General features: G+C 40.2%; 2 protein-coding genes across 2 annotated transcripts; one reads left to right on the top strand and one right to left on the bottom strand.

The window, feature by feature from the left end:
* Positions 1-3,069: 3,069 nt before the first annotated feature.
* hibadhb (3-hydroxyisobutyrate dehydrogenase b) lies at positions 3,070-10,896 on the bottom strand. Its single transcript, XM_079343124.1, has 8 exons — positions 10,786-10,896; positions 9,636-9,796; positions 9,435-9,544; positions 9,242-9,363; positions 4,984-5,117; positions 4,790-4,866; positions 4,524-4,680; positions 3,070-3,773 (listed from the first exon to the last, which is right to left on the bottom strand). Exons 1-8 carry the CDS (start codon positions 10,853-10,855, stop codon positions 3,615-3,617), a joined length of 990 nt encoding a protein of 329 aa, XP_079199250.1. The 5' UTR covers positions 10,856-10,896; the 3' UTR covers positions 3,070-3,614.
* Positions 10,897-11,572: 676 nt separating this feature from the next.
* Positions 11,573-26,980, top strand: tax1bp1b (Tax1 (human T-cell leukemia virus type I) binding protein 1b). Its single transcript, XM_079343072.1, has 18 exons — positions 11,573-11,698; positions 13,316-13,509; positions 18,042-18,144; positions 18,753-18,943; positions 19,085-19,243; positions 20,094-20,242; positions 20,646-20,736; positions 21,448-21,633; positions 21,825-22,076; positions 22,653-22,823; positions 23,111-23,183; positions 23,480-23,598; positions 23,750-23,875; positions 24,417-24,503; positions 25,065-25,263; positions 25,361-25,518; positions 25,649-25,734; positions 26,004-26,980. The coding sequence occupies exons 2-18, from the start codon at positions 13,333-13,335 to the stop codon at positions 26,200-26,202; spliced, it is 2,526 nt and encodes an 841-aa protein (XP_079199198.1). The 5' UTR covers positions 11,573-11,698; positions 13,316-13,332; the 3' UTR covers positions 26,203-26,980.
* Positions 26,981-26,992: the final 12 nt, after the last annotated feature.

The following is a 26,992-nucleotide window of genomic DNA, read 5'->3' on the forward strand; positions in this document are numbered from 1 at the left end:
ATAAATTTACATTATATGCAATCGAGTCGCACTGTTTTGAATTTTTCGAACTTTGAATCAAAGAAAGTTTGTCTGTCTGAGTCATTCCAACAACTCGTGGAAAACGAAATCATTCATGCGTATTTCTGAAGGCTGAATGATGCGCAATTACGCGTGCCATTTTGGTGTGTGTCTCTCTCTGTAGGCGAAGCAAGTCTGACTTATGTTTTCAAATAGATTTCTTATGTTCAGCATAATATTTAAAACTTTTTCTGTTCTTTCAGACAAAGAGGCACGCTCGTGTAAAATGTTCCATCACCTCAGAAGCGGTTTGATGGGTTCGAGTTAGGCTCTTGATAAAGATTACACAGGCGGTTGGGAACAACAAAGAAATACTTAATATTCTGTTATAAATTACTTTTTATGAATTAAATGATAACAGTATTATCACTTTAATCCTCAAATTTGGTATTACATCAGGTAAATACAAACATGTAGAGGGTGCCAAAAATACAAAAAACAGGCCATATTTGGCTGCATTTGGAGCTGAGTCGTGGCTGGAGGCCAAGGTCAAGTTGAAAGTTGCTTACAGGCCAAATCGGCTCTTTGAGCCAGGAATCAAAACACCTTGAAGTGGCTGGTTTGAAAGCAAGATACTTTAAAATGTTCCGTCTCTTTCCTTAATTCGACCATATTTCTCTTTCACAGAAAATTCCGTTATTTCTGACAAGCTGGTCAGGTTCACTATTCTTTTTCTTATTTAAAATGTTACTTCAAGGAAAACACATGATTCAACCAGTGTCTACATGTTTTTTTGCGTTCTGCGTAAAATGAAATGGGTTGCCTGTTGTCCCTTGGAGCAGAGCTAAAATAACTTCTACATTTGGGCACATTTACCATATATTATACACACATCTCCTTCATCGGCATGACTGTATGACAGTGAACACAATAAATGTTTGCAGTTTAGCAGACAGTGGGCACAAAAACCTTCAGCTAAATATCACCATGATGGCAAACACTGGTGTCAAACTAAATGTTCTTACTCCAGGGGTGTTTGTATTGTACATTTCTGAGGCAGTACCACAAACGCAAAACGGAATGTGAGCACCTTTTTATTTTTAATAGAGTTTTCCCACCTTTTGAGGCTGTAAATCTTTATGGCCCAAGTTCATAGCTCGTAGGCAGTGAGAGCGGTGAACATTTCAGAAGGGAAGCAGAATGTTTTTCAACTGGACAAATTCATGTTAAATTTTTGCTATGTTTTGTTATGATACGATATAAACTAATATGGACTGAAATCGTACAGTGCATTATGGGTAAAGTAGTCTACTTTCTTTAATGTCGCTGAAAATGATTTAGAAAATGTGTGAGCTGTAGACAGAAATCTGCTCAGCCACGTTGTTCACACTTTAGAGGACGAACGTCCACGAAAAAATACAGCTGCTTCTGGGGAAAGGGAAATGTTAAGGTCAGCACCGAAAACTAAACCACATGCATATTATATGAAAACAAACACTTTGACTAGGGGTAATGCCGGTTTTTAGTTTTTTTTTTTTCTTAAATTGGAAATACCATCAACAAACACTCAAAATAATCTACTTTACATTGTGTTTTATTACACGAGATGGTACAGAAAAGAACAAATTGAAACTTTTGAAAAATAATTTTTAAATCTTAAACAATAAATATTGATGTATTACATTGTTTTTTTTGTGTGCGAATTTGTTGATTAATTATGACAAATTACCTACAATAAATGAAAAACAATCCTTGTATGCCAATTAGCCTATAGGAAACCTCTTAAAGTGAGTCACCGTAATTTAATCATTAATGATTATACGTATAAGACACACTATGCTTCGTTATTCAGTTTAAATGGGTTGCAGAAAGTGCATTAGGTGGTTCATTTGAAACAAAGAGCGGTTTAGGCTTGTTGCATTAGTCTGTGATTTGGATAAGGACAAATCCACAACAGCAAAAATGTGTACTGAATAGTCATAACAGCTAGCAGCAACACTTTCTCCCCATTTACACAACATACGAAATATCAATAGGACGCAAGCTTTTGTTTGTGCATATTGCAAATTAAATATGTAAAGGCTATGCACAAATTAAAAGAGCAGAAAAAACACAGCCTTGTAGCATTTAGTGTGTGTGTGTCCCAGTCTGCTGGAGGCCTGAGACCAAAGCGGAGTTCTGTTTGCAGGACCTATCAGCTAGATGACAGCACAGCTCTTAGCGTACAGTGCTTAATGGACTTTTTATGACTTTGCCTTGTGATCGCATGACCTCTGGCACCTTGGCCCCTCAGTGGCTCTTGGCAAACCAGATCAGAAACATGCCGTCCTCCTGAGTCAGACTAAGTGGGGATAGAATAGGAAGGATCTAAATCCCAAAACTAAATCTACTGAGGCTGGCCCACTGATGTTAAAATGCTCACAACTTTGTTTCATAGCTGTGCAGTAGGAATCATGCAATAAAATCCATTTAGGCAACTATTCAAAAGGGTCTTCGAGCAAGGATGTGATTTTTAGGATAATATAGTTCCAATAGAGTTGATGTATCTTTGGCCGTTTCGGTCTCTTTGTTTTCTTGCCCGTCGTCCCGTCACTGAATCTGCTGTGGAGCCAGAGAGCTGCTGCACGCACATGTTCGTCCAACATTGTATCGTGACTAAATCAGCAGGAGGCGACAGAATTTATTTGAGTCATTAGATGCAAGTACTCACAGACATGGGACTAAGGGTCCAAATGAGAACGACGTAGAATTTTTATATCCGTTATCGCGAGACATAGTAGCCTTTGTCTACTGTGTCTGATGTTTGGATGCTCACAGCTAACAACTTCATTAAAAGAAAATAAATAAATGCGTATAATACTTGCCCGCAGACCGTTTCCCTTTACATCTGTGGAAGTTATTCAGGAGAACAGTATTCCAGGCCTTAAAAACACATCTGTTACAAGTCATTCCAGTACGTCTCTCTCTCTCTTTTTTTTTTAAAAATCTGTTAATTATCAGATAACACCAATGTTTAAAAACAAAAGCAGTGACATTGCCAGTTAGGTGGTACATTAATTAGCCACGAAGTTTAAGATACACCAATCTGTCTTTATTTTTGAACATGATATGACATAACAGTCTTATCCCAAAGTAACATTTCCAATATCAAGAAAATTACCCCGGAGCAGAAACACATTAATGACAGGTAACAAACAATAGATAAATATGTGGAGACTAAACCGTATTCTGCAGCGGTTTAGCCATGAAAACAAAAAAGATAAAAGGAGTTATCTTCTTAACACCAGATTCCCATCAAACTGTTGCTGTCATTTAAAGATCATCTTTTGGATCATCTCTATATCTGACAATTCTTCATTTCTACAAACTGAAAAGGAGTGTTGCAATTTAACAAAAAAAAACAAAAAAACAAAAAAAACACACAAAGATGATTTCTTAAAAAGGGAAGTGCACTCATGATCTGTCATGCTGTGTTGGAGTTCTGTAGGCCCCACTGTCTTTTACAACCTTGGAAGAAAGAACACAGTCCTCAGGGTGAGTTGCACCCTAACTACGCTTTAAGTCCTTTGCAGGGCCAGGCCTGGCACGGCTGTGGACGAGGTGGGGGGTTGATATTATTGGCCCTCCTCCTCACGCAGGAACTGAAACACTGAGGAGAAATCTTTATTAGCATAACCACGAGCGCACATCATACGGTAGAGCTGATGGGCTAAAGAGCCGAGAGGGACAGGAGTCTTCGTGTTGGTGGCTGTGTTTTGTGCAAGGCCGAGATCCTAAAAAAAGAAAAGCAAACATACATTAAACAAAACCAAAGGGACTGAAAATGTAACTCTTAAACCTAAACCACAAGTCCACATACCAGAGAATTTTTCTTTATGTTGCTACAATATGGACTTGATTCCCTTTTAAGAGGAACGCTAACTCAACAATTCACTGCACCATTTCAAGTGGTTTGACCACTTGAAGTGATTTTTCTAGCACTGTAACCTAACCCCTGTCAGATGCACGACATGTTGCACACAAAGTGGTCCATGATTAAGTTATGAGGAATCTACTATGTATCAATAATATGAATAAGAATTACCAACTTAAGAGCAAAACACTACTCAAATTTTATTGTCCTCTAATTCAAAAACTATCCGTGCTAATGGGAACATATTGTTTTTGTTCACTTTTATGAACTTGTACTAACTATTTGGACAAATTTTTTTAAAGATTTATTTTTGGCGTTTTTATGCCTTTATTATAGAGGGAGGACAGTGGATAGAGTCGGAAAGGGGGAGAGAGTGGGGAGAGACATGCGGGAAATGGGCCACAGGCCGGACGCGAACCCGGGCCGCCCGCGCGCGAGGACTGAGCCTCAATACGTGGGATCGCGCGCACTGCCGCTGCGCCCCCAGCGACCCCTATTATTTGGACAAATTTAAAAAACATTTTCATGGAAAGGGCTACAAGTAAGAACTTTGAATTAAGCTTTAAATTTTAAATGAAGAAAGTCCAGTGTAACAAGTATGTAAACTGACCTTGGCCATGAGCTGAGTGCCAAAGCCTCCCTGGTAGTTATTTGCAGAGGGGACTCCCTCCATGACTCCGGGCACAGGGTTGTAGGTATCACTAGACCAGCACCGACCTGAACTCATGTTCAGGATCTTTGCCAAAAGTTTAGGATCGAGACCAAGTCTGTGAATGGAGGAAACAAAAACAAAAACAAAAATCACTTACATTAGTTGCTTCAGCAATTCATTTGATGTGACTATTTAAATGATGTCAAATGCTGCTTTTTGTTCACCTGATCCCCAAGTTCATGGTCTCTGAAGTCCCTATCATTCCAATTGCCAGAAGCATGTTATTACAGATCTTCGCAGCCTGTTAAAAAATAAAATAAAATTAGAATTGAACAGCTGTATTCACATTTTTAATCATGTTATGTGAAAGACCAATACATTGTGAAATTTGTCAAAAACAGCAAATATGTTGTCCCACCTGTCCAGTTCCAACCTGGCCACAGTACACAACATTGGCTCCCATGCAGCTCAGAAGTTCTTTGGCTGCAGTAAACTCTTCCTCTGCTCCTCCCACCATAAAAGTCAGTTTACCAGAACTAGCAGCACCCACACCTGGGAAGGTGAAATAATGCTTACTTAAAATACACCATGTGCAAGCAGAGATGTTTCAAATCAAAATGTTCGTTAAGAACGCATTAAATAGCTTTAAGTCTTTTTTTTTTTTTTTGAAATCAAAGTCACAGTAGCGCCGTAGCACTGCGTGCGTCCCCATGTATGGAGGCTACAGTCGTGTGGGTGACCCGGGTTCGCATCCGGCTCATGGCCACTGTACCACATGTCTGTCCCCACTTTCCGATCTATCCACTGTGCCAATACAGACATAATAGATTGGAACATTTGGGGATGTTAACCAAAATAAAACGTCCCTGCTTTTGAAGCCGTTTGAGTTTTAGAGTAGTAGGCACAAAAAGGTCCACCAAAACTAAAAAGACTTAACAAATGAGGATTACATTTTTGTCCTTGCCTTTGCCTGACAAAGCCACATTGCTCCACATGTTGTTTCACTACTCTTTGGTCCCCTGATCAACAGTCTGGTCTTTAAAACACTGGCTTGATACACACAATCTGTTTCACTTTGAATGGAAACATTTGGATTGAAATCTCTCAACTGCTTTACTGTCAGATCTGTATCAGCGTATGCTCAACAGATATAAATATATGGAAAGGCCGAGGAAATCCACCTGTTGACATGCCTCCTTTTTAACATCTCATACTTAGACATTAACATGAGTATGAAGGAACAGCTATCTTAAAATGAATGAAGCAGATATCAAAACAACGTGACTCAAACACAAAGTAGACACTTTTAAACTCTAGTAGAAATGGATTCTAAGTAACGATATATTAAAATAAGTCTGAAATTCAAAATTCTATATAAAGTGAATTGATGCTGATGTAGAAATAAGAGTATACATTTACAGCCATTTAGGTGTAGAAAGCACAGTTAATCGCATATAGCATGTTCAAGTCTTCTGACACCAGAGTAAGATTAGTCAGCATATTCACAGATTTACGAACAGCTGTTTGATGATCAGTTTGTACTTTTGATGGTGCATTCAGGTTCACAGGGGGTTAAAAAAAAATCACAGTCACATACAACAACCAGGTGCAGGCTGCATGGGAGCCAAGAAATCAACCAACAGAGTCTTCTAATTAATCCTAAACTTTACGGGAAGCCAATGGAGGAAGGCCAAGATGGGTGTAATGTTTTCTCCTCCCTCATGCTCGTGAGATGTTGAGCCAGCAGCATTTTGAACCAACTGGAATATATGATGACTGTGCTAGTGGAACACACTGGGAGTTACAGCAGCTCGGCTCAGTAAAAAATGAAGACATTGGTAAAGGTGTCTACATTCACGCAGAGTGAAGCTGTAAACAAAACGGTAACAAGTCAATGTGACACAGAGATTGCTAACATAAACAGGAACACTGGTTCAATGAGTTGCTCTGCAGAAACAATTTATCCTCTAATTGTGTAACTTTGGAGAAGTTTATTGACAGTTTAGATTCGAGCCAGACGGATGAGTCAGCCAGCCAATAAAACCGACCAATACTAGACTATCACAGATCTTACTAGATTGATTCACTCGTCAAATGTAATTTGAGTTTCACTGGATTACAGTAGCAGGTATCCAACTCCAGCAGAGTGTGATGTATGGACAACAAGCATTATGGACTCCCCACAGTGTGACGCTGTGATGCTCAAACACACTTTCCAGTTCAGTGAACATCTGGTGCTCTTCATCTTTTCCATAAGTGTGTAAAAACTGCATTTAAGGGGTCGCCGGTGGCGCAGCGGCAGTGCGCACGACCCCATGTATTGAGGCTCAGTCCTCACGCGCGGGCGGCCCGGGTTCGCGTCCGGCCTGTGGCCCATCTCCCGCATGTCTCTCCCCACTCTCTCTCCCTGATTTCCGACTCTATCCACTGTCCTCCCTCTATAATAAAGGCATAAAAGCCAAAAACAAATCTTTAAAAAAAAAAAAAAAAAAAAAGGGATCAACGCAATAAATGTGTACATTTAAATCAATCTATCCAGATTCCAAATTTTTAAGAAAGATATTGGCCTATATATCGTATCAGACCTTTTCTCTCTCTAACATCGTTATCAGAACACTATATCCCATATCGGTCGGGCCCAAGTATATTTAAGAACTCAAAGAGTCAATTTATATGATCATTATGTTTACTAAAAACTGCCAAAGAGAGATCTGTGAATGTTACATAGGGTAGAAAATTAAAGTAATAATGACCACACAAATCTGTAACCATGACACTCTTTCATATTTTATGATAATCTATAATTTAACAGACACCAAACATGTGATAAGTTCTTTAACTACTAAAAGAAAGCAGGTCTTTTGAGTTTCACCAGCAGAAGTATTTCCACTGAAGCGTCCAATTCGAAATCTTTTACTTAAAGTAACAAATGGAGAAAAGTTTCCTCTTCATAAATATCCCTGTTTCTGTCGTCAGATTTCGACTCAAACTTTAGTATCATAATAACAGAGAGAACTCACTGAAAAATGGTCGTTACCTCATTTGGTCTGTAATATATTTCACACGAAGAGAGAACTGTCGGATACATGCTGACTCAATTACCTCCCCACTTCCATGTGTGATTTTATGTTATAGCTTTAACCAAACTGGATGAAACGGTCATTACCATGCAGCTGCACTTGTTTTGATTTCTGTCTCACTACTGGAGAAAAGCTCTGTTCAGGCGCTAATGACTGGTGATTGACATGTACCAATGTATGACACTGATATTAGTTAAACTGCTGCAGCCACTCAAAACACACCAACAGATCCAAGTTCAAAGGACAGAGTAGGAAACTTTTTATCCATGTGCACTTGCACACAATGGAAGCATATGACGTGTTACTCATCTGTAAAGCTAAGCTGTTAAATGGCCCAAATCAATTTAAAGAAAGTGGCAAAGAGGCCAAGTTCAAACAAACCCCGAGCATGTGGACCTCCAACGAAGTCTGAGAACACACACTCCTCCTTACACAGATGCATGCTGTGCTGTTCATCCACTGAAACAATGCAACACTTGATTTGCCAACATAACTGGAATACAGTGATATATTTAGGTTCAGTCTGTTAAATTTAAGCAGTTGATCAACATAGACAACATGTTGCGCCTATGATAAGAGTCACTTCCCTGCTTTTCACTATAATAGATTTATAATGTCACACAAATCAGAGATGCTGATAAGACCATGTATATCTTCCTTTCCGACGTATCTGATACTTTGGCAACTTTTTCTGCACATCCGTTTCTGCACAACTTGCTCACGATTTAGTCTTTTCCTCATCAACACATGTTCAAAAGATGAAGGACACGTTCATTTAAATGTTTGCATACATATGGGGACTACACAGCTGTAGTGTTTCTAAAGCTTTAGTTTTAAATGAGTATACAACATGCACATTAAAAAAAATATTAATGCGATTCCTTTCTGTGACTCGCGGTCAGGCAGTGAAGACATGATCTTACCTATTTTTCTTGTTGTTGGTTGTTTAGAGGGTCTGGATAGACACACTTGCACCTTCACAGTACTATTTCATTGATCTCAAGCACCAATCATAAGGGTAAAAAACCTACTCGCATACCAATGGTAGCTGAAGTCCATGGGCTTGAACTTCATGAAGCCTATTGACAACAAATTCCCACATGTTCTCATATTTATTATTGTTACTTACCCCGTAACATCTGAACGCCAAATACCTGGTATGTTCTGATTACTTTAAGCCCTTTAGTTGCTTCTAAAATGTGAATATTTCCTGGTCATGCAGGTAGGTTCAGCACCATGACCAGTTCACTCAGCAGCCTACATACTAAATTTGAAAGGGAACATGAAGAGCCGAACAAAAAAAATAAAAAAGATTTGAGCAAGAGATCAGAGTTGAGCATTAAAGCAGTTTAATTGCACTGAATGTTCTCCTGACCATATAAACACTCCTCAGTGTTGTGTGAAACATTTGACAGCTCAATTGTAGCCTCCACAATAACTTAAATGGGTTCGAGACAAATTTAACATTTCAGCTGTCATGAATGTTTTGTTTTGGCTGATTTGGTTGAATTAGTTTAAGTGCTGATTATTTAGTGTACACAATTTTATAGACTAGGCCATGAACTGTATTAAGAAAAGAAAAAAAGTCAAACATACCTCCTGATACTGGTGCATCCATAAAAACTGCCCCTGTCTTCTCTGCAGCAGCAGCCATCTCTTTAGAAACAGATGGGTCAATGGTGCTGGAGTCAATAAGCAGAGAACCTTTCTTCACCTTTCTGTTGAAAAATGTACACAAGTCAGAATCCGGCTTAAATCCATAAATTCACAATTAAAGAGAAGCACTTACTTGAGAATGCCATTGGGTCCAGTGTACACTTCTATCACATTGGGACTAGAGGGGAGCATAGTTATAATGCGGTCAGCCTTGTCTGCTACTTCAGCAGGATTATCCACAATCTGAGGGGGGGAAAAAAATCACGGTGTGAGGAGAAAATACACAGGAGAACTTCTTCAAAATGTAAACAGCTAATACAAATTACGGCCTCACCTGAGCTCCCAGCTCTTGCAGCTCCTTGCAGGACTCCGGGAAAACATCAGTAGCAATAACTGGATAACCGTGCTTCATCAAGTTCTTTGCCATCGGGTTTCCCATATTGCCCAGACCAACAAACCCCACCTGTGTCTTTGAGGCCATAGACCTTGTGGAGACTACGACATAATGGCCAAAGCAGATCAATGATTTGACATAGTGTAACCTTGTTCAAGGACAAAAATGCTCGTCTGCGAGTCAACTGTATGCAAACATTTTTGACGTTATATAAGTGGACAGATTTGATTTTGTACCTTCTTAAGCAATAATAAAATACTTTTCAAGCAATTAAAACTCTTGCTAATATTAGTGTATTTTAAGCTGCAAATGTACCTCATATACTTACTTCATAGAAAAGTTTAAATTTCCTTTAGATATATTATCATAAAAACTTCTTTCTGTGCTAAATACATGTTTCAATATTTATGTTGGTCCTATTTCATAAAAAAAACAACAACCTCAAAACACATGTTTGGGGGTTCAAAGTATTAAGAGAGAAATAGGCTCAGCCCTTAAATGGATCACCGCAAAAATTAAAGAAGGACAATAATGGTTGTTGAAAGATGTTAGCCACACACTTTATCGAAACAATATCTTCCCGTTGTTCAAAATGAACGAGCATGCGCACAAGATCCAGCAATACAGACACTTTGTTAAAAGGTGGACAGAATAAGATGGATAAATTCAGAGGCTTTTATGTTCTTTACTGGCTTCAAATAGCCACCTTCATACACGCAATGTAACCAGACAAAGTGCACTACACAGTGACTGACATTACATAATGAACCTAACAATAAGTCAGCACACAGTAGGACACAATGGCATACAATTACTTTTGACCCGTCAGCGTTTCGAAATATTTAACTCATAGTTTGTAGGTTTGTCAAAAGACCCGCCGTACTTACAACATGTACTTTTAAAAGAAAGGCTGTTTAAACAGCAGACTGGTGTGCAAGTGAAGCTAGCGACAACTCAAACTTATCTTCAAATATGTAAAGCCAAAGTTGTTTTTTCAGCCTTAGAGAGGCTTAAAGTAACCACTACAGCTTTTATAGCATAGTGCAGCCAGGTGCATTATGTGTACATCGTTTCAGTTTGTTGTCCTTACCAAACGCAAAGTCGACATTTCTGCAACACCTTCCAACTATGTACCGAGACCCTCTCAGCACAGCGGCCATGCTTCTTTCCTCTGGTCCTACGTAGAGGACGCAGTAAAACGTCATTTAATGGCGGATTTTTCCTCCAATCAAATCAAAGATATTCGCTGCACCGCCTCCCAGTTTCAGCAAATCAGCTGGAGGGGAGGGCCTTAGAGCTCTCCGTGCTCTCATACAAACTACAAAACTCTTTCTGCAAAAACCGTGCAGTGAAATTTTACAATTAATAAGAAAACGTTGAATTTAATGTAATATGCATTTCTATTCCTAATTGTAAAATCATTTCGACTGATTTAAACATTTGTATACATTTTAACTTGTCATAGCTTACACAGAATAGTTTTTCATCAATGCACATCCAACCAAATTTCCGTTGAAAAGTGCATTGGGAAAATGACATAAAACATGTTTGAGCAGAACTTAAGAAGAACCCCCCCCCCCCTATTTTAAAAGATTTTTAATACATCGACATTCAAAACACAACTCCAGAGCTAATTATTATTATTTATTACCACTGGAATCCTTATTCTTTAAATATGTACAAAATAATTTCGTCATGATATATATATTTGTGAATTTAGCTAACAATTATGTATGTTAAACACAACCATAGACTGTAAATATTGTGAATTTAGATAACAATTATGTATGTTAAACACAACCATAGACTGTAAATATTAAGGTCACACAACCTCTATTTTCATGTTTCGGGTTTTCAGACGGGATTCCCGAGTAGGACTCTTCCGGAAATGACGTAATGTTGTTATTATTCCAGGAAGAGGGCACGGGGAATGCACTGAACTGCGTCAACAATTGTTTTTATTACACTTTCAAATTCCAGCTGTAATTCAACATGGCAACTGGGTACGTTTAAAGATTATTTTATAGCTGTGACTTATAACAAAATCATTGTTGATATTGTCAGCGTTTGAAATGTTTTTTTGAGACGCTAACTGTTTACGTTGACTAACCTTGTCCTGCTAGCATCGCTCTCTGGTTAGCTCCTCTGTTTTCCAGTAAGGACATTGTCATGTTTCTTGTTTAACGCCATATGTTTAACCAGTCAAAAGTAACATTTTGTCTTGATATTTTTACATTACACTTAAACGCATGTTTTTGGCCTTTCAATATACCCGTGTTAAAGTATGTAACTGACGTTAGCTAGTTAGCTGCATTGCTAACAAGGCGAGATATGATGATTTCACATTAGGCCTCACCTAGTTTTTAGCTTGACTTTATTTCAGCAATCTCTGTGTGAAATTTCTCTTCTTTCATTTTTAGTGTGACATAACCGTGCGACTTATTTCTTTACGTTTGAGTAAATGACAACAGTGCAGTAATCCAACATGTTTCTGTCGAAATGATATCTGTCGAAGACTAAATAATAACAATCATTTATACTAAATTAGAAAAGTATTTTGAGTTAAGTGGAAATCAGATGCTTGAAGTTGAGTCTGCTGTTCTATAATTTATTTATTTGAATGAGTTGGCACGTTATTTAGGTTGACTTGTGGCTTAGAATATTAAAACAATCTAAAAGGCAATGCGATGGCATCTTAGTTATTCACTGAAATGGTGCCAGATTTAAATGTATCCTACAAAATAAGGAACCCAATAAAATGACTGTCATTATACAGGATCATGTCTTGTTATTATTACATGTTCCTGTAGTGTCAACTACAATTAAACCACCAGGTTCTTCATGTATTGAATATCAAATTTATTTTGTGAAATGTTAGGTACCAGATTTAAGTGTGTCCTAAAATTTTACTAGCAAAGTTAAAATACTTTTAACTCAAATTTATTTTATTTTAGCTCTTTTTAATCATGTGGTGAATTCAATATGACCTTTTGAAAAGTAAATTATTTGTATTTTGTCAGCGTTATCAGCCACCATGAGTCAGCATGGACATCCAAGTTAGTCATCATTAAAATATTAATTTTTTTATTTAACAGGAATTTGTCACTTGAATGATTGTTGAACATAACACTAGAAGATCTGTCTGTCTATACAAATTTGAACTGAGAAAAGAGGAATGTGGCACGTTGTGCATTTGTTTTGAAAAAAAGGTGCGGTCCCTCATATAGCGATATATTGTGTGTTCTCTGCTAACTGGCCACGGTTCTGTTCGAATATCAGTTGATTAGTTAAATTTGATTTGATTCTATCAATAGTTTACAGTGACAGATAGATAGATAGATAGATAGATAGATAGATAGATAGATAGATACTTTATTGATCCCGAGGGAAATTCAGGTCATCCAGTAGCAGTATACAGACAGGCAGGACACAAGACATCGGTTACAATACACACCCGCTGTCCCCCTCCCCTCTCTATACAATAATCCCCCAAACAAGACTGTGACTGTAGGATTCCTGTCAGTTAATCTGTTTCTGTTTTGTAGCACCATGTTGCTTTCATTTAGCTTTCCCATTTCTTTATTTGTCACATATTTGATTGCTGGTTTCTTCCTCTACAGCCTCTGCTGAGTGATTTATGGCACTGTTCCTGGAAGGGACATTACTAAGCAACAACATGGACACATCCAATTTTGCTCACGTCATCTTTCAGAATGTGGGTAAGAGTTACCTGCCTCACGCTGCGCTGGAATGTCACTATACCCTGACGCAGTTCATCAAACCTCATCCTAAAGACTGGGTCGGCATATTTAAGGTGAATAACACTTATACACACTTTTTCATGACGAAAACTCTAAAGAATAGACACACTGTCAAATAAATACTATATGTTGTGTCTTCAGGGTTTTGATAAATATGTCAATAACAATTTTTTTAAACCTATGAAATGTTTACTCAATGGACACATCAACAATGCCCTGAGACAGCAGAGGTCATGATAACAGAAAGTTAGCCTGCATTGTTTACTTGCACGGGAAGTGCATACGCTGAGTTAAGGAGAACAAATGCTGTGTTCCATTTACCTCGGAACTGGGAAGTCGGAGCGAGGAATAACGTCACACCTGAGTTGAGCGTGTTCCAGTTGCAAGTCGGAAAAGCAACATGGGCAAGTCCAGGAGCACCTTTGATTTGTTAGCTAATACCAGACAATAACAACACACAAAAATAAAAACGACGACATGTCCACAGAGAGAACGTGCACAGTACTATCGGTGTTTAATCAAAAAAAAAAGTAGAAGCAAGCAGCTGATAAACACTATAGTTACGACTTTAATGTTACGGTTGATGTACTTAGCAGCCATGTTGGATTCTAACTCAGGCAGCTTGGGCAACCCCGACTTTCTGACTAGTAAATACGAGTTCAGGAGGCGTTCCAGTTGACACTTCCGATTTGGAGCTCAGAATTTCTCACTTCTCAGTTCAACTGGAACTCAGCGGTAGAAAGTGGATACCTTGTCTGTAGGTTACAAAAAAAGAGAACTCCTGTCCTCCAAAGATGAGGTTGAGGCTCACAAAAATGAACGTTTAGTCAACTAATGGATCTAATAAGTAGTAAGCAGCCCCCAATGATCCAGATCCTGCAACTGTTTCACAATATTTTTATTTCTCCGGTGAATTTATTCGGTGTGGTTGATTTTCTGGTGAACAGACCTCCTAACTGGTTTTGTAGATTGGATTGAGTTCAAGAATTTTAATTTTCAAAGTAAACCTCTGTATTTAAAATGTATTCTTGCTTGAAGTAGATCTGCTTTGGGAACAATTAAGAATGCAGCCTTTAAACTGCATCGTACATTTTAAGCTCACACTAAGAAACTATAGTGCATCTTAGCTTCAGTCCTCTGTAACAAACGGGATACTCCTCCATCTGGAAGCCTTTATATTGCTGCATTGGAACATTGATCCCGATAATATGGGAAACCAATTTTGTGCTCCTTCCCATAATCCGTCCTGCCCAGCCTTTTAAAGATTCAAGCTGATGTCATACAGTTCATTTCTAACTGTTTTGTAACTCTAGTTCAGGTCTATATAACAGTGTCTTTGGATCCTTTGCAGCTTTACTGCATGAGCAGATAGATAGATAGATAGATAGATAGATAGATAGATACTTTATTGATCCCGAGGGAAATTCAATTCTACAGGTTCAATTCAAGATACTACAGGTCTTAGACAATATAAACAAGTTAACAGAGCATTGATGGGCACAGAGGGGAGAAAAAGAATCCAGAGACCTTTAATGATTGGATAGATGGATAGATAGATACTTTATTGATCCCGAGGGAAATTCAAGAATGTATGACGCTGTAGTGAGTCTGCAAGTAGTCTAAGTCTACTGTATACCACATGTTTGTTTCGATGACAGCGGGGACCAAATCTCATCAAGCAAAACAGTTTTGTTTAGCATTCCTCCTGAATGTGTTATATCTGTATTTATATGAAACACTTTGACTTCGTCACACTGTTAACAGATAATGTAATGCAAAGCAGAGACAGGTTGACATACAAGAGATTTACCCTTTTCACTAATCTGCAATGTTAGGAAAAGCCTTATATTGATTGTGTCTGAGGAAAATATGAATGATTCACTCCTTCGTGCTATTCATAGACAGTGTGTGGTGTAGCAAAGGGGATATGTGGTGAGCTATTAGGTCATGTGAGGCAGCTGGAGGTTGATCAAGTAATGTCCGGAGGCTATTAAAATCTCGCATTCAGCACTCTGCTGAAGCTGGATGGCACGCCCCCCCCCGTCTGTGTTCAGCCCAGAGGAAGTTCACCAACTGGCGGCGTGGATCTTAAAATGACTAATTTGTTGAGCCTCTGAAATAGAACGGAGCTGGAAAAGTCTAAGTCCAGGATGCTAAATTGTGTAAATGTTCCTGGTAGAGCTGACAAAACGAGGAGAGATATCAGTAGACAGATGTGCACCAGTGTGAGGCCCTTAACACATACAGTCACTTCTGGCAAAGGGGCCATCAGATAAAATGTGAAACGGTCGATAAAATAACTTGAAGAATTTTTGATTTTGAACGATGAAGACAAAATACATTTCAAGTGAATGATTATCTCATTTGTTAGTGAATGCTTTAATGGAGGGACGCAACGATTCACTCAACTCAGGATACGATACTGTCATGATTTATTGTTCAGGAGAATCAGGAGAGGACTGGGCCTTCTTAATGTGGTGTCGATTAAATGCTGCATCTTATTGGTTGTGCTCTTTATGTCGTTGTGTCTTGTTGCAGTGTATGCTCACAGTTTTTATCCACCTGTTACCTCCTCACCTCGTTCATTTTCTGTCTTGGGAAGCAAAAATGCTTCCAGTACCATGTCAGCGCTGGCTCATTCCAACCAACCGCCTCAGCTGTATGGCTGCTGACGCTTCATGGCGTTACTGCGAGTCCGATTTGAACCTCGACACCTTTGAATCTCGCCGATGAATCTTTACGTCCCTAATTTAACGTGTCATTTTGAAAGGCAGGGCAGGTCATTTTCTCCAGATGCACTTTTTAAGATTCTGGTTGAAATTGTCTTCAGGTCCTGACAGTAATTATTAATTCATGTGCTCTGAAAGAGGAACAAAAAATCAGTCATCAGGAGCAGCTGTAAACACGTCAAAACTTCGACCAATGTCGGCAATCGACCACCTTTTATAAACCGATCAAGTCTCTCTACCCCATGCATGCATGAGCTGAAATCAGCTTCTGGACCAATAGCGCTAGTGCGATTAAGTGAGGGGCGGGGCTTTTTGAGGGAGCACAGAGGGGAGGGGGTGCTACTTTCAAAAATCATGCAAGTTTTCAAAAAATGAACTAACCCTGCCTTTACTACAGTCTTAATAAATGAATGAATACAACAACCAAAAGAATGTGTTGACGCTGAATAGATAAGAGCTTCTTGTTTACATGAGCGCAGCAGCAGGCTTGGATCTTAAAGCGATTTAACCGGCAACATGTCATCTTTTAGGTCGTTCTGGGCGTTACAGAGGAATGCTGTCGGGACATGAAAGTGGGTTCACCTTTATAATGAATCATTCTCTGAGCGCAGCCTCTCGGTGTGAATCATGAATAACTCACGCTTGAACACATGAAGTGTGATTGGCACCGAGCACAGAACCTCCTGCAGCAATAATACCGTCGTCCATGTGTCGAGCTTTAGTTTGTGCGGGATCAACTTTGGAGGCGCACGAGATTTCAGGATCAGCGTGTGCCGAGAAGTTTTAGGCAAACACTGAAATTGTCTTGTTGCAGCTTAACAGTCAGGTTTTCACGATGCCTCCCTGCCATCTCTACTTCCTCCACTGCCATTCGTACACGTTACAGACCTGTCTGTTCTAAGCGCGCGCACCACCAGCACCTCTGCTGCTTTAACGAGTGGACTGCTACGCGCTCGCCTCGAGTAACGACACCCACTAACTAGGTGCAAGTTTTAATTGCTTCCTGTTCTTTACTGCTGGAGGCTGGAGCTGCACTGGTAAAGAGTGTGTGTGTTGGGGGGGGGGGGGGGGGTTGATGCACCAGGGCCCTCTATCTCTGGCTCTCATGAACACTCGCAGTATTGAAGCTTTAGGCCCATTTCTATGAAGGTGAGAAAATGACCCATCCGGCAACATCTGTTCCTCAGCTTTTACTGAAATCGGATGGATCTGTGTGAATGCTTTAAGTCGGGAACACTTTGAAAGTGGCATCGCACAACTCAAACTCTGTCCTACGTCTGATGTAACAGACTGGTCTCAAAGTGCGTCTTTTCCTGAGTGTGCGCACAGTGAGCCAGCCAGCCTGAAGTGACTCTGATTTTCTTTGACAGTTTTATGGCATCGGGTTGAAGTTATGGATGTATTTTCTGTTCTCCCGCTCATCAGCGATCAGTTAACAACACATAAAAAAAAAAATGTATAATTACATTTTGGGTTTTTATTTTCAAGTCACCTGTGTATAAAATTTTCACCTATTTTCCTCTTCCTGTTAGAAGTGAGTTGTGGCTGCAGTTCCACAGTTTGGCTTGTTCACGACAGGGGCTCATGGTCACCTGCAGGCCGAGGAGTCGACAGAAAGAAAGTCCCCTAGTTGGCGCCATCACACAAAGACTATTACCCAAACATAGATTTAAAAACCACATACACACACATACATACATACACACACACAAGTGTGACAATCCAGTAGTTGATGTGTTGGAAGAAGCAGTGTGGATTTTAAAGAACATGTCTTCCTGTTGTTCCTCACTTGTCATTATCCTACACTGATGTGGTGAGAACGTCTGCTTCAATGGATTCCCTTCAATGTCTCACAGGTCGGTTGGAGCACAGCGAGAGACTATTACACATTCTTGTGGTCGCCTCTCCCTGAGAACTATGCGGAGGGAACCACAGTCAACCGAACAGTGGTCTTTCAGGGTAAGATCATACTACGGCTTTATGTAACTTTAACACCTTTTTAAAAAGCAGATATCAGAGGGAGGCTTGAAGGATGGCCCAAACTTAGATAGTGGTGTGGAATGAATGAGAAGTTTTTCTCCACAGATGGCTCCTCTGTGGATGATGATATTTCAAGTTTCTGTGTTTTATTAATACTACTGTTTATGAAGAAATGGAAAACAAGGGGAGGATTTGTCCTACATGCTCAAGTCAAGTCAACTACATTATTATTAATATCACAAAGTTTTACCATCATTTGTTATGAATGTCTTTGTGCAGTTCTAAGGATAAGGATAAACTTTATTGATCCTCCAGTGGGGCAAAATTTGGTTGTTACAGCAACTCCAGAAAAAACAGGAAATATAAATGACATCAATAACAAAAAAGTCAACAAAAAAACAGCAGCTATGAGCAGGTTTACATTAATTAAATAAAGGGAAAAAAGACAATAGAATGAGATAAAACTGGACATAAACACTATGTACACTTTCACTCGTGGAAGGTTTAAGCTAGTTTTGTGAAGGGATGTTCACTTTTTGATTCTTTGTACTGACGGTACTGTTGGGGGGGGGGGATATTTTCCACAGGATATTATGTGCCCAACGATGACGGCGAGTTCTACCAGTTCTGTTATGTGACCCACAAAGGGGAGATCCGGGGAGCCAGCACGCCTTTCCAGTTCCGCGCAAACAGCCCTTCAGAGGACGAGCTGCTGACGGTGGAGGATGAATGCAACTCTGACATCCTGGTGGTCACAACCAAGGCCAGTTTCCTCGAGGTACAGGTTTGACAAGGAAGCCACTCACAGTGGAAACCAAACTCAAACACACACGTTCAACAGCAGCGCGATCTGTCGCAGAGGAAAGTAATTCCACACGTGACACGAAACGTTTTGAATGATGCGTCTCTCCGTGTGCAGCAAAAGGTGGAAGAAGCCCAGCGAGAGAAAGAAGAGTTGGTCAAAAACATGGCGCTCCTGCAGGAGGAGAAGGAGCAGCTGGAAGTCGAGAAGGAGAGTCTGCAGAAGGAGTTTGAGCAGGAGAAAGAAACCTGCGTCCAGCTGAGAAGAGAGAACCAAGTAAGCCGAGAAATGAACTGCTTAGAAGGAAGAGAGGAGTGAAGAAGGGCCGTTAGAAACATGCAATCTTTAAAACCAGACTTTAAAATCCTTTGTTGCGTGCTTTAGTTCCTCCTGGTTTTGACTTTGCTTATCTAACTGCACAAGATGTTAAATGTTCCGAAGAGAACATGGTTGGAGTCTGTTTTACTGTTTTCTTCTTCTTCAAGTGAATTCAAGGATTTTATTTTATTTTTTTGCACATTTGTCCAAACAGTCTCTTAGCCCCCCCTAGTGAAAGACTGCAAGCATGCAGAGCTACTCAAACTGGGGATGCCTTCGAAGTATAAATCACACACTGACAGATTAAAATGTTTTATCAAAGTTATTAAACAGACTTTTATGGTGTAACATGAAGTCTTAAAAGCTGTGTAAGTAATTATTCCTATAGCTGCTCATTCTGAAATGGCTTTCAGATGAAAACATGATCGCAGATTTTGTGGCTGTTAATTTTATGACTATACTTTTATATGATTTTTTTATGTGGTGTGGATATTAAGATTCCAGAATTTACCCTATAAACGTACTGTAAACTAACGACTTCCTTTTTCTTTTTCTTGTCTTTTTGTACGTTTGAGAATTCTTCAGAGAGACAATTCAAACACAATAAACCTCGAATGTTTTACAGATACCTTTTTCACAAATGAAAAATCACAGACAGAGAGGGAATGTGCTGAATAACCTGATTTATGAACACGTTATGAATAAAGCCGATTTATTTTATTCAACTCTACATGGGAGTACTGCCCTCTTTGTCAACGTTTTACTTCACCTGTTTGTGACGTTTGTGTGTTGTTGTGCGCTTTCTCAGGAGGTGCAGAATTCATCCCATTCCCTCCAAGAGGAGAAAGAGGAGCTGAAGAGGAGGCTGGACGAGGCCACAGCCAGAGTGATCCAGCTGGAGGAGGACTTGATTGGAGTCACTCAGAAGGGCCTTCAGAAAGAAACTGAGCTGGACAAGTGAGTTCAGGATGGATTGGTTGTTGTTGTTGTTGTTGTTGTTGTTGGAGAGATAGTAAGACACTGCATTCACAAAGAAGTCTGCTTAGAGTTTTTATTTTTGTTTAAAGAAGATCAGATACATCGAATAAACTCACACAAAGATTGCCTGTGTGTTGTTTGGTCATCTGAGCAGAAAGACTTTGATGAGTTGTGTTCAAATGAGGACATTTAAATACCAACTGTCCAACTTTAAATACCAACCTTATTCTTCTTTTTAGTTTTTTCTTTATTTTTCAACATTAGCAGCTTGTTGTATGTACAGGTGCAGCAGAAATACATTAAACACATGATGGGAAATAATACTGTGGTCAATAATGGAACACTGGGTGGACGAGCTAACAATGTTATGATCTCTTTTCAGTCTTAAGGATAGAGTGAAGAAACTCACGTCTGAGAAGGACTTGCTCGAATCCCATCTGAAGAATGAGAAAGATGAGAAGGAACTGTATAAGGTGATGTTTTTCTCTTTTTTTTTTTTTTGAAGTTGCATGATCAGAATATGTCAGTGAGAATCTTTTAAACGTTGTGTGTGATCACATCATGGTTAAGACGTATTAGTTTTGAAGGTTCACGTAGAAAGCAAGAAGGTTCTTTCATTCTTTTAAGGGTAGAGGACTTTGTAGACTTTGTGGTTTGGCTGATTCCTATTTTAGAGACAGCTTTACAATTTGTACATATGAGAGGCCTCAGAAAATGGAGGTCCAGTTAATAGACCTTTTCCTGTTTTTCACTTTTTACTACCGTGATAATTCTGCATATTCTCTTTCAAACATGAGTCCAAACAGGGCATGCCTTATTCCGTCTTCTTCTGGTCCATCTGGTGTTTGTTTGTCTTTTGTTGTGGTGGTTACCACACAGGAACTGGGAGTGCCACACAAACTGCACTGTCGCCACGGAAATGGAGCCAAAGCCCATACCTAATTTAAGTTGCACTATCACACCGGGGCTTTTGAAAAAAAAAAAAAGAAAGCAAACTTTATGAGCCCTTCTCAGTCTCTATTTTGTAATTGAGGTCATGCATCATTTATTTTACGGTCATATGCTCTTTGGTACATGATCATGGCTGGTGTTGTGTAAAACGACTGTATGTTTTATAACTTCACTTGTGTTTTATAACTGCTTCTGTGTGTTTGTGTACACGTGTCCGTGTGTGTACTCCACAGATTCACCTAAAAAACCGGGAGCTGGAAAACACTAAGTTGAGTGCAGAGCTGCAGATGCTGAAGTCTGTGGACGTGAACAAGGAAAACACAATAGCCCAGTTTAAAGAGGAGGTGGGACGTCTGCAGGCATGCCTCACTGACAAGGAGAAACAGTACAGAGAGATCCTGGCCAAAGTTTCCCCCTTGGTACAAAGACCTTCCCTTCAAAACGTTAAAAAGTCACAACATGCATCGCTTTTGTTAAACTGTTTGACTTTAGGAATTAAAATATGTACACATGAGTGATCTATTTATTTAAGGATAAATAATGGACACAAATATTTAAAAAAAAATATAGGTAAAAACCTCCAACCAAACGATGTGTGTTTCATGCACAGGGAGATATGAAGGCCCTGAAGGAGCAGCTGAGGCAGAAGGAGGAGCAGCTCCAGGCCAACCAGCAGCAGTCCTCTTTGTTAGCTGCTGAGCTGAGAGACGCCTCCAGCACCCGGGACCGGACCATGTCTGAGCTCTACCACATGAAGCTGGAGGCAGATGCCCTCCGTCAGGCCAAAGCTGAAGCTCAGGCCCAGTGTGCCCGTGTGGAACGCCTGGTGGAGCAGCTGAAGGCAGAGGCAAAGCAGGAAGCTGTAAGGAGGATAATCAGTCTTAAAAATGTCATTCGTTAATACCTACAGTATGTTTTTAATGAACGGGAAGGCAGGGGGGAATCTTCGTGATCTTTGTGATCAGCAGTGAGGAAATATAAAAGTTTGGAGAAAGATACAAAAAGACAATGTGTTAAGATATGTTTGAAAATGTTCAAAGTCATGGCCATGGTTTAGAAAAAATAATGTGAAATCCAAAATAGACAAATAGAAAATCTTATTTCATAAGAGCATATAAGTTCATTATATTTAAATATCCATCATTTAAAGAGTTAAAGTTACATTTAACAGTAACTTCACACACATCTACTACGTAATACTTCGAGGAGCAGTTTTGTAAAATGAGGATCATTGGGGATGGCAGAAACGGCTCCGAAAAGTCACCTCAACTGTTGAAGCGTTTTATTGAAATTAGAACGTCAATCTGAAAAAAAAACTGAGTAAGCTTGGTTTCCAGAAGAAAACCTCGCTGGTCCCAATATCTTCCCCCACGAGCTGTTTCTCATATCGCTGTGTTTGGGTCCAATCGGTTGTGTTGTAATTATTATTTATCACCAGGCCAGAGAAGAAGAGGAAGCGGCTGCAGACCCAGCTGTTGTAGCCGAGCTGCAGAGAGAAGTGGAGGACCTGAAGCTGCGGCTGCACATGGCGGCAGAACATTACAAGGAGAAATACAAGGAATGTCAGCGCCTGCAAAAACAAGTGCTGAGACTCTCTGAACAGCAAGGGGTATGTCCCACCAGATATCGGAAAAAACATCAAATATACACTCGTACCCGGCAAGTGAAAGAACAGAACCAACGTTGCCTTTTTTTTGTAGACTTAAATCTTCATGAACATTGAAAACACCATGTCGATTTTATTTCTCTTTGTAAACTCGTACAAAAAACGTTTCTTGTCTGTATCAATGTTTGGTCATGTGATCCTCTTTGATTTAACTGAAGCGTCATCAGTGAGCTGTTGCTGTCTTCTAGAATTCATTTCAAGCACGTTTTTTTTTCTTTCTCTGTCTCTAGGACGTTAAGAGGACCTCCGTTCAAGAGGCGACAGTAATCCCTGCATCAGGGAGTCCAGACACATCAGTGCCCGGTAATTCCTACTTCACTTTTCCAACATGTTTGTTATGGATATTAACTTTATTAGCAACACACTTGGATTAGGTGTTAAACTTGAGTAAGTTTACTAGCTGTGTCATTTCATAGGTGTAGCCTTGTATTCTGCCTTTGAGGTCAGTCAGCAAGTAATCGTAATAGATGCTGGTCTTAAAAAGCTGTTCGCAGATAGAAATAAGATGTGATAAAGCGTGTGATGTTTGGTGCCAGTCTGTCATTATAATGATCGATAGATGAATCGGTAATAATTCATGGTTTGTGTGGACTTCACAGGGAGTCCAGGTTCAGCTGATCCCATGCTGGAAGCCATCATCCAGGAGAAGCTGAAGGGCATCAGCAGAGAGGCGTCCGACAGGAACGACAAGTACAGAAAATGCAAGCAGATGCTGGTGGTAAGAAAACCTTTGCATTCCTTTGAATGATTCTGCTTTCAAAGCTTGTTGTTAAAGACGAACCTTCTTCTCCGAAGGTGTGACACACATGATGCACTCGGCTGTTTTAAAAGAGGACACCTGCTTTAACAAACTTTGCTCTGCCGTTCAGGAGGAGAAGGAGCGGAGCTGCATGTTTGCTGACGAGCTGGCAAAGATGGAGGTGAAATTTAAAGAACAACTGAAGACCAACGAAAACCTGAAACTGCAGTTGGCAGCAGAGGAAGATCGCTATAAGGTCAGCTCATCTGACGGCAGTTCAGACTAAAGATTTTTATTTTTTTTTGCTCTGCACTCGGGCTGTTTGCTCGCAGTGAGGCTCTGTTGCCGTCTGTCTCTGTCCGCGCACCGCGTGTCCTTACCTCTGAGTATGGCTGCTCTTGTTTCGGGTTGGAGCCTTCGATGCTATCTCTTCTCGAACACACTCGCTCTGACAGTGTTGTTTATGAGAAGGCCTATCAGCCGAGACGACGTTTTACTGCTGTTTATGTCAGGCTCTGCAGAAGAGTCCTCTCCAGTTGCCGTGCTAATGCTGTGCTTGGCTCAGGTCAGGCGGATATTTGCTTAGCGTCTCCAAGGAATTCAAACAGGTTGTTTTGCTTGGAGGCACATTGCATATAAATCAGTCCTCTACTAAGAGAAACATTTTTTACAGCCGCGATCAATTAATGTAAAGCCCTGACAGAATTTCAGAGATGTAGTTTTCAGTCACCACGTCAGATTTGGAGAATAAAAAATGTCTAATGTTTTCTTTTCTTTTTTTTTTGTTCTGCTTTCAGAGCCAGGTAGCTGAGAAGGGACGGGAGCTGAAGGAGCTAAAGGACACACTATCACTCTTTGTTAAGGAGAAGGAAAAACAGGAGGGGGTTAGTGACGGCATTTCATTTTTTTTCCTGCTTTTTATTGACTTCAGCGGCTCGAAAGAAAACTCCAAAAAAGTGCTCTTCTCCTGCTATTTCCCCCCCACTCCCAATCAGGACTGTGTTTAACGTGCTTCTAATTGTGGAAGCAAGGTAAACGAGTTCTTATTTTCCATTCCATTACTTCAGACCACAGTGAGGTCCTCACTGCCCTTAAATATCGCTTTGAGGTAACGCTTTAACGGCTAAGAGGAGCAGAAATACCCAATTTGAGGTTTAGACTGTTAATTAAATTGGCGTCTGTAACTAACCTCAATAAAACACAGCGTCCCATTCACTTTGAAAATGAGAAGAGATTCTACTAATTAAAGTGTTTGTGTGAGCCAGAGACATGCAAGGAGTCAGCGCTCTGGAGCTGCTGGCTGATTGGAAGAGTTGGTGTTAAACTAGACAGAATGAAACCAGATATTTGGCTCCCTGAACGAGATGCCGATGCCTTTGGTGCTGTTTGATTTTGCAACCGGGTTTTACTTGTGTCTAATATTGTCGCTGTTTCCACCTACGTAGGATCTCCAGAAAGGCACCAGGAAGGCCGATCAGGTTGTCGCGGGTGAGAAAAGCAGTCCAGACATCACACAGTCCAGCGTGCCTTTATTCCTGCAGTATCCTGTTCCTTACGCTCAGGACGCCCCGACCCCTCTGCTGGTATCTCAGAGCCCAAGCAAGCTGCATTTTGGAAACCCATACTCCCCCTCACACTCAAAAGGTCAGTTTTTCTCAAACGACACATCTCTGTTGTCGAGCGTTCTATAGTAATTACAGGCACATGCTCATGTTCTGTCCCCTGAATTCTCTCCCTGCAGATGAGGAAGATGAGGAGTTCTCAGATGACCAGCTGCTGAGGCTGCCCCCTGTGGGCCCGCCCTCCTGGGACAGTAATGTGGTGTGTATCCAGCCCACACGCAACTCCAGCAGGCCAGAAGGCCACGAAGAATCAGAGGAGAAGCAAAACAACAACAATGTAAGCCTCTCACATTGAGAATTTCTTTGTTTCTGCACAGTGTGAAATTTTTTCTTTTTTTTTTCCTCTGTGTTGGACATTTGCAAAGGAGATCCTTATGTTGTATTTAACATGTTCTCTTCTCTCTTAGGGTAATACAAATGAACAGCCTGCAGCAACTGAAACGCACAGCCCATTTGTGAATGATGGACAAACTGCCTTCTGCTTTGATCCAAGGTAACCCACCCTGACACGGCCCACCTTCTCATTAACGCTGTCAGAGTTTGCCGCACCCTACATTTTCTAAACCTGCGCATGTGTAAAGTGTTTGTTCTGCTGCACCGGCCCCTTTTGTTCGAATTAGTCAGGCAGCAGGCCACCCACATCGCAACAGACAGATGCTCTTTATTAGCCAGCACTCCTGGTCTGCCCACATCATCACTTGCCTGCTTATTAACTGAAGCTTTCTCTCCCCGCCCTCTTCTTCTTCTTCTTGCCGTGTGCAGCATGGACATGAAGCGGTGTCCACTGTGCGAGGTCATCTTCCCGCCAAACTACGACCAGAGTAAGTTTGAGGAGCACGTGGAGAGCCACTGGAAAATTTGCCCGATGTGCAGCGAGCAGTTCCCGCTGGACTGCGACCAGAAGGTGTTTGAAAATCACGTGCTCACTCACTTTGACGGCCACCCGCTCAACTTTGACTAGAGAAACGTCCACAAAAAAATTAAAAAAAAAAATTGGCACATCCTGTCAGCCTACTTCCTGTCGCCAACAAAATAATCCACTGCACATTTTTCTGCATGTAATGGTGTGAAGATCCCGTCTTTAGGACTATAACAACTTTCGCTTTGTTACTCCAGCTTAGAAATACATCATCTTTTGAATCTGTCGGCAGATCAGAACTTTTTTTTCTAGGTGAAAGGTTTACCTTCAATTGGATTTTAAAAATAATGTAGGGATGATAACACTGTTTTAAGAATAAATACAGACTTTAAATGGACTCAACTTTTAGCCAGCAGGATGTAACGAATCAGGGACAGAGATAAGTTTTGACCAAACTTACATTCAAGTCATCAAACCAAATGGTTCCCCCTTAAACATCACTGTACAAGTCATTTACTCAGTCTTTATAAATAGCAGCCTTGGGGCACTGAATGCAGTCAGGGAGAAATCTTCAGTGATTATACATTATATCATCAGATCATCTATTTTAGAATAATTAAAGCCAATGATATTGTGAAAGCCTTGATTCTTTGTTTAGGTTTGTTCTGTTAAGTTCACTATGTTTTGGCTGATTTGGTTTTCGTGTCCTTAAGAAGTTTTAACGTCATCAGCTAATCAGTGCATGCTGAGCTTATGTTCAATCTCCTTCTCTTTGTTTCCCTCTTTGAAAGCATTAAGTTATTTTACTCATAGAAATATCTCATTTGTTCAGTGAGTTTCATGTATCAACTATAAACTAATAAAGTCTGTTTGAAACTGAGTCGTGTCCCGA

This window comes from Symphodus melops (assembly GCF_947650265.1).
Source record: "Symphodus melops genome assembly, chromosome: 5".
Taxonomy (NCBI): domain Eukaryota; kingdom Metazoa; phylum Chordata; class Actinopteri; order Labriformes; family Labridae; genus Symphodus; species Symphodus melops.